Source organism: Tetrao urogallus (genome assembly GCF_951394365.1).
Source record: "Tetrao urogallus genome assembly, chromosome: 8".
NCBI lineage: Eukaryota > Metazoa > Chordata > Aves > Galliformes > Phasianidae > Tetrao > Tetrao urogallus.
The window spans coordinates 34221305-34239906 of record NC_136821.1 but is presented as its reverse complement, the minus strand read 5'-3'; the positions used below and the strand labels follow the sequence as shown (position 1 = coordinate 34239906).

The 18602-nt window shown below is 43.0% G+C and overlaps 1 protein-coding gene across 1 annotated transcript in view; it reads left to right on the top strand.

Annotated features, from left to right (window-relative positions):
- Positions 1 to 15527, top strand: part of LRRFIP1 (LRR binding FLII interacting protein 1) — a gene marked incomplete at both ends in the record, with an annotated part of 87239 nt that extends 71712 nt beyond the window's left edge. The window contains 9 exons of the mRNA XM_079539112.1: positions 578 to 670; positions 1129 to 1221; positions 2392 to 2484; positions 2947 to 3088; positions 11605 to 11651; positions 12551 to 12668; positions 13143 to 13222; positions 13839 to 13943; positions 15417 to 15527. Of these exons, the coding sequence (XP_079395238.1) occupies positions 578 to 670; positions 1129 to 1221; positions 2392 to 2484; positions 2947 to 3088; positions 11605 to 11651; positions 12551 to 12668; positions 13143 to 13222; positions 13839 to 13943; positions 15417 to 15527 (882 nt within the window). The remainder of the gene's footprint in view (positions 1 to 577; positions 671 to 1128; positions 1222 to 2391; positions 2485 to 2946; positions 3089 to 11604; positions 11652 to 12550; positions 12669 to 13142; positions 13223 to 13838; positions 13944 to 15416) is intronic.
- Positions 15528 to 18602: the final 3075 nt, after the last annotated feature.

Here is an 18602-nt window from a genome sequence, read left to right as displayed (position 1 = left end):
GTGTTAAATAATACATCTGGTGCTTGGGTTAGCTTCTCTGAACTGTCCCTTTAGCCTGGGGGCATTTTACTATAGTGTGCTGCAAAACATACGGTTCCTGGAAGATTTGGTGGTTGGTTTGTTTAGTTTTGGTTGCTTCACTGGTTGTCTTTTCATCTGTTTTGTTTTGATTTGGGTTTGGCTTTTCGTTTGTTTGGGGTTTTTTTTAAGTCCTTAATGTCTAGTGAATTTTTTTGCACCGTTCTTACATAGGAAGTGGGGGTTAAATTCCCATCCACTCATCTGTGAAGTCAGTAGGAGTTGGGTGTAACAGCTGTTCACTGGCATCGTGCTGCGCAGTTTGTGAAGCTGGCTAAACGATGTCTGTCACTTCTATGTTTGATGTAGTGATAGTTCTTTGGGAAAAGGACAAATAAGACAACAAAAAAACTGTACTCTTGTGGGACTGTGATTAGGAGCACATTGAGGAATTGCGTGGCAGTGAGCATTTTCTTGGTTGCTGGGCTTATTTCCTCCAGTTTTTCCTGGGATGCTATTTTTGATCGATTACATCTCATGAATTTTTCATCATTCATAGGAATTTGAGAGAGAGAAGCACGCTCATAGCATATTGCAGTTTCAGTTTAAGGAAATCAAAGAGGCTTTGAAGCAAAGAGAAGAAATGCTTGCAGTAAGTAACTTCATTCTTTTTACTGGTTCGTTTGATCGGTGTGTGTAACTGTGTAGAAAGGAAGGAATTTTGTTCCCTTCTCAAGTTTCTCACCTGAAGAAATGTTAGTGTTCCAGGCCAAGCAGGTTCAGACTAACTTACAGGAAATAGTATTTTCCTAAGTATTATCTGAAGTTGTATTGTCCACGATGTGAAATAAGCTGTTTTCTCAACAGCTGCTTTGTGGAGATGTAGAGGAAAGCAGTGGAACTGTCTAACTTTGTAAATCAGCTTGCGAATAGTAAGATTGCCTTAGGAGAAGCATAGATTTAGCTGAGGTGTGAGAAGTTATGATACTGTGCATGCAGATACCCTTTTACTTCACCTGACTTTGTGTTCTTTGGCATCACTGCAATCTCGACTGTCTTTGTTAACCTGTTCCCTACTTTCTGTCTTCTCATTTTGCTCCTGTCTCTCAGGAAATCCAGCAGCTGCAACAGAAACAGCAGAGCTATGTCAGGGAAATTTCTGATCTTCAGGAGACAATAGAGTGGAAAGACAAAAAAATAGGGGTAGGACTGTCAACTCCTGAAGTGTGTTCAGAGTGGCATTGTCGTTCTTCAGCTGATCCTGCTTTTGCAAAACCCCATGAATAATAATACTCCTGAGTGACCCTGCTTGGTGTGGCTGGCTTAGTATATTTCCAGTGAACTAGCAAGTAGTGCATTTTGTCTTTGTTCAACACCATAAAATCCAAGAAAAACTTAGCAGCTGTTCTGAATTCGAAACGCAGGGATTTTTATTTGCCATGGTGCTTCATTTGTGTGTGCTGTACTGAGAAGGAAAGTGCTATTTATAATGCTGTCAGCACTGGTTTTTTGCTTGTTTGGATTCAATCTGCAGACTGGGAGTGTGATCAAGAAGCAATAGAGCTCTTTGTGGCCTGTGGGGATGAAAGTCCCGAACTCTCCCTTGCTTCTCATGCCTTCCCACCACCCCTTATCAAAGCCAAATGGAAACACGCTCTTAAAGAGAAGCATTGCTTTCTTTTCTAGCAATGAATACTGGAAGAATTTCTGAATATAGAAGGGAAACAAGTCATACTGCTGATGTCCAGTAATTTCTTGCAATTTGAAACTCAAGTGTCTGATTTTTGTTATTGTTCTATTTGTGCATTTACATAAGAATTATCAAGGCAGAGCCATACTAGATGGCACTTTTGCAACACATCCCAAAGTCTGGATGACTTAATTGCAGTTTTCAAGTTAATTGAAATGTAATGCAGCCATCATAGTACCCTGTGCAATTAATAGCCCTTTTATAGACCGTTAAAATGTCAGGCCTGCTTTCATGCTCTTGTCTGAGTACATGGGAATCGCTTTATGTCTTCCACGTACGCGTTGAAGTAATATGAATGGACTCATCTAGCAGATAAGAGGGAAAAGTAGATCCTCACTTGAAGGATTTCTAATGAAGCTTGGGCTCCGAGTGTCTTTAATAGGAATTCCTGGAGCTGATTATTACTGAATAAGCTGTGCATTTCTTGGATTTGAAGCTTGTCTGTGTGTCTGAAAACTTGGTCCTTTAGTCTTTGAACTTTACTTTTTCCACATATCACTTCCACGGATCTTTGAATATCTTAAATCTGCTCATTCTTGTTTACACTTGCTTTTCATGATCTTTACTTTTCTCCTTTTCCTCTCTTCACATCTCCTCCCTCTCTGTCTGTGTTGCGAACTCAGGCCTTAGAGAGGCAGAAAGATTTCTTTGATTCCATAAGGAGTGAGCGGGATGACCTTAGAGATGAAGTGATTATGCTGAAGGAGCAACTGAAGGTATGCAAGAGGAGTAAGAGAAGCTTACTGCTTACTGACTGCTGACCTTGCCTTCCTATGCATTTTTGTAGCTGAGTAGCGAGAACTCTTGCCGTGTTGCCTATAAGTTGCCATTTCAGGCATTTTCTCATAAAGTCCTTCCCCCTAATTGATTGTGAGCTCTTAGTATAGCCTGTAATGTTCAGCATTAAACTGTTGCTTTTGTAGGAGACTCATCTCTGAGAAGCCCTTGACATAGCAGAATTATGCTTAAAGATCGAAGCCTTGCTGGTATCACGTGCTTTCTGTGATGCTGGCTAAACAGAGAACTGTAATATCCTGTGCTATTTTCTGACTTCCAGCCATTTGTAATGGAGCAATTGAAGCAATGATTTGATCAGAATGTCAAGGACGAGAGCATCTGAACGATCCTACTCTTAACTGAGCGGCAGGCTTTAAAGCGTTGCTTTTGCTTCCCCGTAGAAACATGGAATAATCCCAGACTCTGAGGTAGCCACCAATGGGGAGGCATCAGACATTCTTGATAATGAAGGACACTTGGATTCTTCCAAAACCGTTCAAGGCACAACGCAGGCATTAAAGACACCAGGGGACGGGATGCTAGGTAAGTGCTGGCTGTCCTTCTGTATCTTTCTGTCTGTCTGTCCGCTCATTCCTCTCTGCTTGGAGTTTGGGCTTTTGTCAGTGGGACAATTAACACGTCACGCAGCATGCCACTTGTTGAATCACTTGTGCTTCACATCACGGTGTGCATTTTCCTGCTTCATATTTAGTATCACTTCAAGTGTGTTGTGCAGTTTCCTGCAAAAGCAGACTTCATTCCCCCTTGGAGGTGACAAAGGACAAGAATACCAATATTACACGGTACAGATAAGTAGCAGTCACTCGGATTACTATTTAAACTCTGAACTGTCCCAAATTCATGTCATTCAGTGTTTTTTCTGCACGCATCTTAAAGAATCAAGATCAAAGCATTTTAGTTTCACATAAAAAGCTTGTATGTTGGTTCACTTACGTACCTGAGAACTGTCAGCGTTTGCTGAACAGAAACGGTGGTCACCATTAAAACCCTCTGGTGCATGAATTCTTTATTCTTGGTATCTCATACTGTTGAGCAGTTCATTTTACCACTTCAGCCTCTTATGATGGAATGAATGCCATTAAATTTAATGAATTTGACTCTGAGACAGATGCTGTAAGGAAGGAGAAATCTGGTTGGCAAAAACTTCCTCCTTGTCCAGTTGCGATGAGTGACCACTCAGAGAACTGTTAAAATAGCAAAAGGGATTTTTGTTGTTACTGCTCTAAATCAGCATCATAGTAAATAGCGAGAAGCAGCCAACAGTTGCAAGTGCAATTTATCTTGCTGTTGGCTGCTTTTTCCTCACTCTGTTTTTGTATGGAAACAATATGGAGCACCAAAATCAAGGTAAGGGTATATATTTAAATGTAATATGCCTTCTGTCTTTCCTTATTCTGTTTATTTGAAAACAGGTACAACATAGACTCGAAAGCTAACTGCTGAAGCCGCAGTGTTGATTTAGTACCTGTTGCTTCTAAGTAAAGTTGGAAGAAAACAACAACCAACCTACAGAAGTCCCCATCCCTTTGAGTGGATGGAGTGGCACTAAGTGTCTGTGTTGGTAATGTTGAACAGCTGAAACATGTGCTTGCCAATCAGATTTATATATACGTAAACACTGATGGTGCCTGTGATGAAATCCTACCGAGTTACTCTTGCTTACTTCATTTACTGGCATCAGAACACTCTTGCATGCACCGCTGTTAGGCTTCAAGCTGTAGAAAATAACTGCCCAGGAAGTGCAATCTTTACAGTTACAGAGTTACATCTGCAGATATCCTTGTTAAATTGCACTGCTTGAAACAGAGTTGTTTTCATCTTCAGAAGCTGTAATTCACATAGCCAAGAGCATAGATCTTGACAAAAACACAGGCCAGCACTGAAGGCTTTTCTTGCTTTGAGAGGGTGGTGGTGGTGAATTTCAGTGATCAACAAACCCACCCCCTTACTAATTCAATTGCTGCTTTGCCTCACGTCATTGGCAAAAGAGCTGATCTTCCATTAACCTGTTCTTTGATTCATTCTCTTTCGGGTTTTAAGTGGGGAGGTAAGAGCTGTGGTGCGGTCCCTTCAACTTTCTCAATGGTCTTTTAGGCAAAGCCAAGGAAGTGGACATGAAAAATGAGATTTTGGAGGATGTGGGGAAAAGAGAAATCTTGCAGAATTCTGAGCGTGAGGAACACAAAGAGGAGTCTGAGGAACAGGAAGTACAGACATTGCATGCTGATGAAAATACAAAGGCAGAAAAAATGATTGAAGAAACTGATGCTCTGTCAACAGTGACGTTACCAGATAGTAGGTTCACAGAACAAATTCAAAGCCTTACAGAACCCGTGTCAGGGAATGCTTCTTCAAATGATGATAGTGATGCAGGTGATTTGAGAAAGGAGACGCAGTCAGCAGACGCAGCAGGCCAGCAGCCTGTTAGCGAGGAGGTTGAACACAGTAACTTAAACCCAAGGACGACTGAGAACTCAGAAATGGGCTCACTGCAAGGTCAGGATTTTGAGAGTCCTCAGGCAGCGCACAGTGACTTAGGTGTAGAGCATGAACTGGAAAAAGCTGCTCCACAGCAGGAAGAAGGAGAGGATGTGGAAGCTAGCCATGCACTGAGTGCTAATGAGGTGGAGCAAGCAGCAGGCAGTGCAGGTGACAGCGGTGAGACGGTATCTGGCCGGTCAGGGCTACCAGAGCCTGTGCTAGCAGGCTCACGTAGTGAAGAGGTAAAGGTGGAGGGCCATGCTGAAACACTCCAGAGCTCGGAAGAAAGTGCTGAAAACAAAGTGACAGAGGTCTTGGAGAAAGCTCTTGTTGAAAGCAAAGACTGCACTGATGGAACAGCTGATGAAACTGGAGGTGGTAGAGCTAGAGAACAAAATGAGGTTGGGAGTGCAGTTCAGGGTCAGAAAATGAAAAGAGATTCCACGGGCTTAGAAGGGGAGGAGTCATGTGAAAGTGGTGTCCCATCAGATATAAATGAAGAGGGAGGAGATCAGGCACACATCCAGCCAGTTTCCTCAGAGGATGGTGAGTTAGCATTATTAGAGGAGCAGAATACACAGGAGCAAACAGAACTTAAACCTGCTGAGAAAGATGGACAGGAGGCGTGCTCAGATTCTGCAGAAAAGCAGGAGAAGGCATCCGGGGAGTCTGTGGGCTCTGCTAACAAGGTAGAAGGAAGTGCACTGCATCAGACAGAGCCAGACACGGGCACTGTGAAACAAATGGCATCTCAGGAAACAAGTTTAGACCCAGGCTTTTCAGATGATGGAATCGAGGAAACAGAAATGCAAACGGGAGACGTGTCTGGGAATGGAGAGGAAAATAGAATAGAATGCTTAGAGCGTAATAGAACAGAAGACTTAAAGCCAGAGGCAGAGCTTCAAACAGTTCAGTGTGGTAAAGAAACAACAGGTGATGAAGAGGATGAGAAAAATAGTTCTTTAGAAAGTGAAGCACAGAATGTAGTCCAACACGAGGAAGGTGAATCTAAAGAGGAGTCCATTGTATGTCATAGTGTGACTAGTGAGAACCAAGTAGATAAAGAAGCACTTAAAGAAAATAAAAAACATTCAGAGCTTGCAGACCACCAGGGTGATGAACTTACTTCTATGGAAGATGCAGGTAATTCTCTTGCACAGAAAGCTGAGCTGGATGAAAACGTTAGTGAGCAACTTAGACTAGAGGGCCAAGCAGAGGAAGAACAAGAAGACGATGGTGATGCATTTGATTTTGATGAGGATTCAGAACAGACACTGGAAACTGATGAAAAATGCGATGGAGAAGAAGTTGATGCACAGAATGAAGAGGATGACAGAACAAACAGCGTGATGAGAAAAACTGCCCAAACAGGCGAAGAGGGAGAGAGAACTGGCAAAATAGAAACCATGGACACCTTGACTGAAGGTGACAGCTTACAGCATAACAAAGGAAATGAGTCTGAAGAAACAGGGCGCTTGCAAGAGGAAGCATCAGCCCTGAAAACTGACGAGAAGGCTGATGTGTTGGCAGGTGAAAACAAAGCATCAGATTCTAATGAAGCGGAAAAGGCACCAGGTGAAAATGTTCCAGAGCAGGATTTGGAAAGTGCTGGCTGTAACAGGGCTGAAAGCAAAGAGGATTTGCGAGGTGGTAGGAAGGGCAAGGGTAAATCTAAAGATGACTGTACAATGTCCTGAGTTCTGAATTTCAGTCCATACAAGTTAGAAGCCATTTGATCAGGCTCTGTACCGAAGCACGCGCTTTGCACGATAAATCAGCCCTTAGGAATATAGGAATACTCTTAAGGAGTTCATTTTTTCCTTGCAGGTAGATCTCATAATACACTGTTTGGTCATGTAAGCGGTGATAATGCAAATATTAGATGATTCACTGACGTACCTAGCCACAAAAAATCATCCAGAGGTTTGGTTTTGCTGTGTCTCAGGTTAAATGTGTGTCACCAAACAAAGCAAGCTTCACAAAGGAACTGATCAGGCTTTTGCACTTAAAGTACTTCTGGTGTTGATAACTGCTGCTGAGGAGCTTTTATATGAAATTCCTACTTTCTAGCCTGGAATAAAAGTAGATTATCTGAACGTGCTTGTATGTGCAATAGCACTACTAGAATGTTGATGCTTTGTCATGAAGGAACTCGGAAGATCAGCAGCACTTAGATGTAATGCTAACATTTGTTGCTGAGCGGTTAAAGCCTAGGAGCCCTTTTCCATAGCAAAAGAAGAAGAAAAAAAGATGCCCTCATTCCACTTTTTGTATGTATGTTTCTTAAAAGGACATATTCCAAGCTATTGGTAGATCACTGTGAATTAAGGCTCAGCTTTGGAGGAACAATAACACGATTTGAAGGAAATGCAACATGTAGGTTGCTGAAGGGAGCAAACATGTACATGTTTACTTCATCTGGGCACTTTGCACCACAACAGGCCTTTTGCACCATGTCTCACGTGGGTTTTGTATTTTTTTCCTAAGAAAGTGTCAGTACACACTGTAACGTGCTTAGGTTTGCTATCCAATACTGTACCTATGAATATATAAATATATTTTTAAAACAAGTGTTTAATATTGCATTCCTTATTGCATTATATATATATTTTTTTGCAAAAAATATTATGAAAGAATGGTTTTCTTTGAAAAATTCTTTCTTCCTCTTTTTCTGGAGAGACGGTAACTCAGGATGTCTTAATCCTCATGGATGTCAGACCAAAGGCTGTTTTTCCACATATGAGCCCCCGTGCCTTTTTTTGGAAAGCTGGATTACCTTGTATTACTGGCATCAATGAGACACTTCAACCCATTGATGTATTTCCTCTTGCATTTTTACAGTGCTTGGCAGGAAGATGATGTTTTGCATAATTAATAATTAGCTGGAGGTTGTATTAAGCGATGAACATGCAAAGGGAATGCAAGTTGAGGAGCTGGGGGGCTACAGAAGGTTCTATCTGTTGATGTTACGAAGTTGACAGAGTTCAAATAGACTGCAAAATTACAAGATGTATATCAAAGTGTACTGAGCTGTATATAATTAAAATAAACATATTTTATACTTCAAATTGTCTGTCCGGAGCACTCTTTATAAACTTGTGTAAATATTTGTTTAAATCCTTCTCACTTCAAAAACCCTTTTCTAGAGCTTTCTTTTTAAAACGTATTGCTTTGTGCTACGTAGATGACAGAGCTGTCCTGTGAGGAACAGGCAGCCTTTGAGGACATTCAGTGTTCAGTGAGACCATAGCTCTGCACTTGTGACAGCACTGTAAGCCTGTAACTCTTTTCATATGGCTTCTTTCCAGCTTAGAGCAGCTTCAGTGTGGTTTCTGTAAGCATTAGCAGTTGTTCTTACTGTTACACTTAATTCTAATCTAAAGAGTCACCGTTCTCTAAAGCATCATTTCTTATTATATAGCACTGTGTAAGTAAGATTTTTTTCTTTGTCACGCTCAGCTGTAACGTATGGTTTAATGTTGAAAGTGTTCTAAATGTGTGTATATTTAAATGTTACATACAGTGTTATATTTAACTAAATTCATGCCAGACTTTGCCTAAACTTGTGGATGGGTCTATAAACAACTCTCATTGAAATGAGGCACTTGCCAACATTTCCTCTATTTTTCATGAGTTTGTTTCCAACAGGAGTGCTGCTTGATTGTTGAAGGGGAATTAATGGAGACCTATTTTTAACCATTTTTTCCACTTCAGAAAATACGGCGTCCTTAGAGAAGTCCCTCTGTAGAGCTAAGTCATGGAAAGAGATGACACCTCCGGCCTTAACTGCCCTTGTGCGTGCTCTCATCCCACAGCACCTTGCCAAATCTCAATGAAACTAGGGCAGGAACAAGAACACGGGGCAGGTGATGAAGAACAGCTCAGGTATCACAAATCTCCCCATGATTGCTGCCTCTTGGAACCCGTGTCGGCAGCTGGTCCTTGCCTTCTGGAATCGGACAGGTACCATGAAGAAGGAGGTGATCTGGGTGTTTCTGGCTCTTCGCTTCTTGCTGGAATCTTCTTTCCTGCTGCAGTGAGCGCTGGTCGCAATGCGTAGGGCTTTCATCTCTCAAAAGAACTTCAAACACTCATTGGGTTCTGTGTTTGAGACCTAGGGGCACGCGTAGCCTGGAGTGCCGGGTTTATGCGTTACCGTGACTTCACACCTAGCCTCAAGTGCTGGCAAAAGCAGTAGCTGAAATAACTTTGGTATTCAGCAGGTAACAGTGAAAGGCCTCAGTCAACAGTCCCTTTGAAAGAGTGGTCCTGCTGTCACCTTCAAAATCTGTGCTGTAAAGCCAGTGCCTTCTAACTCCAGTGCTTATCCTCATGCTTGCTCATGAACTTCCCTCTTCTGGGGAAGAGTGGAAGGCGTTCTGTTGTTATTATTCTTATTTTAAACAATGTAGTATAAATTGACAGCTCCAGAGAAGTGGTATTGTCCAGCCTGTTGTTGGATCCCTGCAAGCTGATTGGAATAGCTGCTTGGAATAGCTGGTGTATTTTCAGGGGTTGCAGCCTTTGCTGCTTGCCTTCCCATCCTCCAAGGACAGCTTACTCTTTTCAGCCACACTGCCATGAATTACTTGGCAGACCATGCAAATCATTCAAGTTATCAACAGCTGCATCCCACTGCACACTATGCTCAAAGTAGGAAGAGGCACCGGGTATCTGTGGGTGATCAGGGGATATTAGCTCAGCTTTGCCACTGAAGCAGCACAGTGAGTCAACTGCTTTCCCGAAGCGATGACAGTGGTCGTGTGGCTTCAAGAGCCTGTGCAACAGCAGAAAGCACTGGTAACCACAGAGCTGCCACCATCCCACCTGTCCTGTTCTCTTCTCAAAAAGAATGGCACTGCGCCTGGCCTGCGCCTGTCCTTCCATTAGGCAGGAATATTTCACCCCGCAGCAGCGGCTGTGCTAACAAGTTATTCGACTCTTTGGAGTCCCTTAAGTTAGGGCTAATTTCTTCTGCATCAGTCCTTGTTCTCTTTGCCTACTGTTAGTAATTCCATTTCTTTATCTCTGACGAGCTCTGGCACCAACGCTTATCTGAATACCTGTGACCTTCCTTTTACTGTTTGCTCTCCTTGCTTTCTTCATTGGATTTCATCTTCCTTCCCTGTCATCTTTTTACAGGATGTGTCTTCAGCCTCTTTCCACGTAGGCAGATGAAACTGTTTTCTTATTTTACACTTGGTGTTTTTTTCTCGTTAGTTTACACAAACGTAAATCTATTTTTTTGTCTTGCGACAATGCTCACATGTAAAAGCACCGGGTGTGTTACAAACAGCTGTGAAAAGGCATAGGACTTGAGGAGGTTCAAAGGGAATGCACAGAGCTGCTGTACTGCTGCTGGGGTGTTATGTTGATATCTGTGTTTGGGTGTCGCATCAGAAGTCGAGGTCAAGGTTTGATTCCAGGCTCTGGAATCACTGCTGATACGGGGAACTTGAACGTGCATTTATGACCTTTGCATTTTAACAATTGAACAGCTAACAGGCAGGACCTTAGAGGTGGAGCTGAGCACACTCACTGCCTTGGTTCTGCACAGTTGACTGCCTGCTGGCAAGGGAGGGAAACTACAGAAAACTGCAACAAACGTGTGTGTCAAACCTAAATAACTGCAACAAACAGACATGTGGAGTAAGACCTATCTGAGGTCAGTATATCCTCTTCTGATAAGAATGCTGGAAGGTGGTGTTTGGTGTACTTCTGTTGAGGTGGCTGAACACGCTCAGGCTGTCAATTAATGAGGTAGAGTGACTTCAATTACCGTAAAAACTGAGAGTTATCATTTGCTGCATACAGTACCTGCTAAAATACTTTCACGTGTTGCATTACTAGGAAAGAAGAAACAAGTGATTTGGTTACTCACTGCTGCTTTCCAGTTGTCTCATTGTGTATCGTGTTCCTTATTAAACAATGCCACGCACATCTGTTTGCTGATCTGCTGTACTTCCAAGTTCAAGTCACAAGGAGTCTAGATTGCCTGTTGCCTTCTTTGATGTTTGACTGGGACGATTGACTGTGAAGGGTTAAAGAGCAAAGAATGCTTACCAGGCTCTTGAGTTTGGAAAAAAAAAATAATGTCGTGGATAAATGTTTTATTTGTCACAGTACTGAAGATAACGTGATGTCATTTCATGCTGTTTAGTTTTCCTTTTGAAGTGAGGATTTTCAGCGCAGAGAATGTGCATAGCTATGATTATAGGTGTTTGTGGTGTTTTCATTGTGCTGAACTGTAAAGATTTGTGAGATTTTGTGTTGCAGCTGTTGTGTTTGACCCTAGAGTTCTTGCATGCTAACCTAACGTAGAAGATTAGCCTCTTTGCATGCAGTGGGTGCCGTGACAAGCATGCTCTGTGGGAATGACATAACCTCCCCTGGCTGCAGCCCCTTCCCAGTCCTGTTGTGGCCTCATTTCCCGTGGTACGTGCGTAACTACCTTCATCGTTCCCTTCACTAACCTGAACGGGTCCCTCTTGTATCAGATAACTCTGAAACGCGTGGCTCACTGAAATCAGCACTGAGCTTTCAGTTTTCTCTTTCAGAAAGGCTGAAAAAGCTCATTGGTGAACGAGAGTCCTTACTAGACCAGGTGAGCACGTGAGAACTGAAATGCTGTGTGTTCACTTGACGTATGATAAAAATAATACAATCTCAGGAAACCAGGATGCCCCTAACACAGACTGCAGAACATACATGCTGTTCTTTCAGAACATGTGCTGCTTTTTATTGCCAAAGACTCGGCTGCTTCCCTCTGGAATTCTCCTGTGCGTTAACACAGGGTGTGAAACAGATGACCCAGGGGCCTGTTTTGTGTTGCTAACATTCAGTGCTCTGAGTATTCCAGACTGCTGTTTGTAGCCACCTAAACCTCCTCCTCCATAACTATGTCTGAAAAATAATACTTTGGATTGAGCGAGGCCAATGGGGAAAAAGCAAATATGGTCCAGAGATTAGAAAAGCAAATGTGACGTCCAAGAGTAAGCCTTCCTCATGGCTGGTTCTGTGGGCAGCAGGCAGTTTGGAGAGAATGCTGGTGGGATTACAGTAGATTGGTATATAACAAAGTAATTATTGCTGATATCGCGATATAGAGGTTGTGATCTTCATGCAGAACTCTTGAGCTGATCTGTTTCTCTGTGTCACGCTCTATGCTTCCATTTGCAGACAGTATCCTTGGCCTTGGGCTTTCAAGCACAATCAATCACAGTTTGGGGTTACTAAGGATGTTTTATGTGACTGTGCCTACAGAACAGTTCTGGCTTTTCTAATAAAACATTCTTCTTCCTCCTATATTCTTGGTCCCAAATTTACGCATAAGCACTGATACTTAAACTATGGTGAGTCACTTGCCAGAAGAATTTCTGGGAAATGTAAGAAAAGATGCATGTTTTTAATTTAGTTTGGAGGAAAAAAAAAAAAAAGCTTCATAACATTCAAGAGAGTCCTGAAACAAGTGTCTTATTTTAATAATTGTCTTGTGTACCTCAGGTTAAAAAATTAAAGGGACAACTGGAAGAGAAGCAGAAGAACGGCAAGTTGGAGAACGCGCAGTCTGAAGTAGAAGTTCTGGAAAATGGGACGGATATGCACATGATTGACCTCCAAAGTAAGCTGTGCTTTCATTTTGAGAGAACCTTTGTGTCGTGAATGAAGGTGAGAGAATGTGCCAGTACAATGGACATGTGGCCTGAAGTAAGAGTGAGCCTTCAGTCCCAAGGGAATTCCAAAATGGGAGCCAGCCAGGAGGCACCTCTGCTAGAGGGGAGGGAGCAGTCCTTCGGACAAGAACGGGATGGGAAACCTCCTTCATGTTCTGCAGGAGAGCTGAGGACGAGTTCCGTGTCACACCTGCTTCATTCGGCTTTGAGTGACCAGAAGGCAGTCAGACAGGGTTGGGGTTAGCTGCTATCTATCTGCTGGGCACTGAGTGGGTTTACCTGGCAGCTCTTAGTACAGAAGGAAACCCAAGGCAGGGAGCTGCTCTATCACTGCCCCAAGTAGTTTCCTGGAATGTGGAAGTGTTGTGACAGCTTTGTTGAGCCTTATTCTCACATCTCTTATAAATCTGCAATTCTTTTAGGAGATGCCAACAGGCAGATCAGTGATCTCAAATTTAAACTAGCCAAGTCTGAGCAAGAGATAACAGCACTGGAGCAGAATGTAAGTTCCCGTTTTGTTCTGTTTGTTTACTCTTGATGAGAATGCAGAGAGTGTATTTTACTCCATGAAAAGTGCAATCTTAATTGATGTGACTTCCCTTAAGATAAAAAGCAGGATTGTTGGAGCACCGAGGCTCTTGAAGTTAAGCCATGAGGACTAGAATACTTTTTTTCATCTCCAGGGGAAAGTCAATATATTATTCATGTCTACCAAATGAAAAGCTCTCAAACACAGATGTGTACTCAGAGCACTTTATGAGCTCCTCAGAACACTTTCATGTGTCTAGCTGCTGGCAGTTTTCAAATGGCTCCTGGCACATGAGATAGTATGTGTGGGTTTTGTGCAGTGCTGTTCAGATGTAACTGTTTGCTCGTGATCAGAGTATAAATGGCTAGATTTAGTAAATGGGCTGTGATTTCTGTTGCTGGAAGCATATGAAATATGGGTACATCTAAGGGCTCTGGAGGTAGTTGCCATGTCTTCTTTCATACATTTTTCTCAAAACATGCCTTTCTTTGATTGAAATAAATCCACCAACTTTCATACTGCTTAACTATCAGCAGAGGAGTAAAGCTTCAGAGTGATCTTTAATTCCAGACGTTTGCATTTGCAATAGGTAATACGACTGGAAGGTCAAGTAGCCCGATACAAAACTGCTGCTGAAAATGCTGAAAGAGTAGAAGATGAGCTGAAAGCAGAGAAGCGCAAACTACAGAGAGAGGTAACTAAATGTAACTGTCACAGGAAACTCAGGTGCTGCTTGTGCAGCCTTCAGATGCTCAGCTTTGCATGTTAATCTCAAGCTGTAAGTGAATGTGAATTGTTCCTTTTCTTGCTCAGTTATCTGTTTGTGCCTCTTTCCTGTTGCATTCCCATCCTGACTCTGCCCATATTTTCTCCTAAAGCACACTTTTCAAGCTCTTCATAATTTCGACCTTATTTCTTTTACCAAACTTTGTGTTGTCTTTAAGCAACTGCTACAGCCAGCCTTAAATATGTCAGCTGCTTTCACGCCGGCCTCCTAAGGGGTTTTTCCACTGTGGCTCTCTGAACCATAAAAACTAAATAGCTCTTCCTGCTATGCTGCCTGTAATAAGTGATGCCTTGTGGAACTTACCCTTCTGTCTGGTTGTCTTGCTTATCAGATAAGATTCATTCCCCTTAAGACACTGGGGCTGGTGCTTGTAAAGGCATTATAAGCCACCACAGCATAGAAATCACGAAGAAGCTCGGACCACAGTTTATAAACATCACATTTGCTTGAGAAAAGGACGTTAATTTCTAGCTTTTTTTTTTTTTTTTTTGAAGGGGGGGTGAGGTGCTGGATTGTGATATCCAAAAATGGTTCAGATATTCTTGTTTAAGTGGTCTTTAAATTAAACTCAGGATTTGTGTTGTTATTTCCAGGGAAGTACTCCAGTAGCTGTGCTAAAGGCTTCTTTCTCTTGAGCTAAGGAGCCTTGAAGTCTTTTCCACAAAGTGCAGTGGCTTCAGTCAAAACCTGCAGCAGTTCTTAGTCTGTTGCTTAGGATGCTGTCCTGGAAGGCAGCAAGCTGCCCAAGGCCAGAAGGGTCCCAAATGCTGCAGTGCTCCCCTGGATGGCAGCTCTAGACTAAGGCATTTTTGCTCCATCTCTTCTGTTCCTTCCTTCTGTCAGGAGTGACACTTGTTTTTTCTCAGGGCCAGTGTAACTACTAGCAAGTCCTAAATTGAGGGAAGCCCTAAAATCTGCCTTGTGCTGTCATTGGCACCCTTATCAGGGTTTTGTAGCTGTTACTCCATGCTTTCTCCCTTAGTGGATGTTATAGAAAATTAAGGCTTCAAAGTCAAGGCTGTTTCTGTAACTCTGGGAACCAGAAATGGAAAAGTCAGGCACTGTGAGAAAGGTGTATGTCACCCAGCAGATCTCTGAACATCCATGCCTCTGAAGCCAAGGCCAACTGTGAGCCAGATGTTCAACATTCTGTAAATAGTTTGGGTTCTTGGCACCCTGCTTAGAAACTGTGTGCGTGTGGCCTTCAAAGCAGCAGTGCTGCATTCACCATTAACTCCTCTCCTGGGAATTTTCAGCTGCTTTACCACGTAAGGAAGCTCCTGCAGTATTGTTGGTAACTATAAACTTTGCTTTATCATTGGAAAGGGCAAACACTGCAAAAGTGACGGGGTTGGTTTTTTTTCTGCTTCTTTCCTTCAGCTTCGTTCGGCACTGGATAAAACTGAAGAGCTGGAAGTCAGCAACGGTCATCTAGTAAAACGCTTGGAGAAGATGAAGGCCAACCGCAGTGCTTTGCTGTCACAGCAATAACCACCAGCTCTCAGTGGAAACGACTGCTGGACAGAATCCGAACGGCGTTACAGATGCTTCTGTGTCTTGCTGTCCGGGATGCTTTGCGTCATGCCTTCTGACAACAGACAACTGCAACATTTGCTAGGTGCCACCCAGCCGTGGTTCCCTTTACGCAGATTCAAACCTACTGCACTATATCCGTAGGAGTAGCTGATCCAAATGGCTGTGCCTGCGGGGCCCTTCTACGCACTGCTGTGGGTACAATATCTGTATGCCATGTGAGAAGCACATCGGGGCGCCGCCTTGAGTTCTCCCAGAAGGCACGGCAGCTGTTCCTCGCCATTTCAAATGGCATTCGAAGAAAACACTTTAACTGGACTGGAATTTTGTGTCTTGCTGAGAATTTAAAAAAAAAAACAACAACAACAAAAAAACACTAAGTTTTAGACTTTCTCATGACTGTATCTGTCATTTAGTGACTACGGTAGAGTTATTCATAGTAGGCTTTTCATTTACAAATCACTGTGGAACCACAAGCCATTACAAAGCAAAACTCCTTCAGTGGAAACCGTGGAAGAAGATGGTCTTGGAAGCAAAAGTGACCTTAAATGACTTTGCCAATAAAACAAAGGTGTTTGGAGGGATTTTTGCACCGGACGAATTGTAAGACTATTTTATTTCAGGGTAAATAGGCAATAGCTTCATTGGATTTCAAATCTTATTTGTATTATTTAATCCCTGCTCTTGGAATTGAAGTAGAATACTTCTTAAGGATGTAAAGTTGTGTTAATAAACCAGCGTAAGGCCATGTTTGAAGAAGTGGTGGGTTTTGCACTTACATGACTTCAGTTTGTCAAAACATGTGTCGTTTGCTTAAACAAAATACGTCATGGGTTTTCTACATCAGAAACTATCTACTGGTCCATGAACTGCTAGGAAAACGCCGCTACAGAATGCAAGTCTAATCTTTAAAAAGTAACTGATAAGAAGCACTTTAGAAAATGTTACTGCATATGGGTGTTAGTTGTGTTTTTTTACAAATACAGAGATAGCAAAATATCTCCTTTGCAAGTCATTGTAAAGGTTTTCCACTTCTCATGAAAGCTACCATAACCAGTTAAAATGATGCAGTTTACACAACTAGCACAGTAGCTCTGGATTGTGGAAAAAAACCTCTGAATGTACTACTCCAAGGAGAACAGCAGTTAGCTGAAGATGACATCTGTCCTTTCCCCTTCAGCCCTACCCCAGCAGTAATGCAGGTGAGCAATTCCCTAAGGGATCTGCTCGTGGGATGGAGCAGCATCTCCTGTTTGGCAGGAGCAGCCTTCTGTCAATACGGTTTGATTAAGCCAAATGCAAACTCAGAAGCCCGTGTTGTCCTAACTTGGTTTTGAATTTGCTGGTCCAGATCCTTCTCTAGCCTCTTCCTCATAGCCTGGAGTTTTAGGGGATAAATTGCTGCTATTTGGAACATCAGGGGATTGCTGGTATCTTAGAGCACCTTCACAAGGCCAGTAAACCAAAACCTGTATCTGAATGTGTTTTGGCTAGGTTGTAACACCTTCTTCTTTGTTCCTCTGAGTGCCCTGAACTTCAGGGGTGAAGTACTGAGGTGAATACTCCAGGATGTGGAAGAGGTAGGCTTGCTGTGCCTCTGAGGAAATAAGTATGTCCTTGCTGGTCAATTGGGGTAGAACATGGGAAATGGAGGAATCGTAAATAATTTAATTTACTCTCCAGCTAGGGCTTTGGATTTTGTTTTCCTTTCCTTGAGAGGAACATTCAGGCGCAAATCCATGTTTCTCATGGAATACCTCAAAATCGCTGTCGATACCTATTTACAACTTTATGTGACTTGTGTAATTTCTGGTGTATGAAGCCTCTGGGGCCTAAAAAAAGATGAGTTAAGGGTTTTTCTGAATGCAAATAAACATGCTAACTGCTACATCTTGCTAACTGATGATGAAGTGTGGGATTACCATCAGTCATCTTATTTGTGGTAGCGGTGAGAAACTCCCCTGGCAATATTCAGGAGCAACAAATCAGAGTTGGTCCAAAAGGCTGAAAATAATGTTTTGCTCATCAAGAAGTGATGTGTTGGGTTTTTTTTTTTTAAAGCAGATTGCATCTTGCACCCCATAAGCATTAGCCTCATGACAGAAATCAGCTGTGTATTTCAACCTGGATATGCTCTTAGTAGGAATCGTCGTGTGTGATGAAGTAGCTGGATGTTGAAGCTACGTTTTTTTTCCCCCCATAACTTTCAGTATGACTTAGCTTTAGAATAAGGGAAGAGAAAGCACCGTTGGGTTTAATGCAAACTGGTTTGTGTCTTCCTGTGAAGAATGTACAGCAGGGCTTTGGATGATGACAGCAGCACGTGCCCACGTTGTTTCCATTGGGCTCCAGGCAGGGCTGCCTCCAATGGCCCCACAATTCTCCTACAATTTCTATTTAAAACTGCTTTGCGTTTATTTTCAAATGTTAAATAATATTAATGTTTGCAGAATGGAATGTTACCCGAAAAAAGTTTATTGGTTGTTGGTTTTTTGTTTTTCTTCCTTTTTATATATATAAATGTCAAGGAGTGTGGAAAAGGAAACTCATCAGCAGAAGTTGCCAATAAAAAACATCACTTTGTCGGGTGCTTTTGGTGGTCTGTCCTCGTGCTGCTGCTGGGAAACGGCCCCGAGCAGCGCCGTGTGGGGATGCGCGGCCCTGGGGCTGCGGGCGGGCGGGCTTCTGAAGGCGGTTGTGCTTCGGGGCTGGGTGCGTTCAGACCGCCGCTGCGTTGTTTAGAAGCCTCAACGCATTTTTACCGCGTTTTAAGGACTCTGGGAGAGCAGACCTTGCACCGCAGCAGCCAGGACCGAAAGCAATTCCGCGTCAAAGCGCTCTGGATAGCGGTAAGATATAGGACAGAGCCGCGGCTGCGTCAGGAAAAATGGCGGCGGCAGCGCGAGGGCTCCGCCTCAGCCAATCAGGCGCGGCGGCCGTTGAGCGCGTGGCGGGCAGTTGGCGGGCGGGCTGTACTGTGAGGGCCGGGCCTGCGGGCGCGGGCTGCGGTCGGCGGTAGGGGGAGAACGTGCT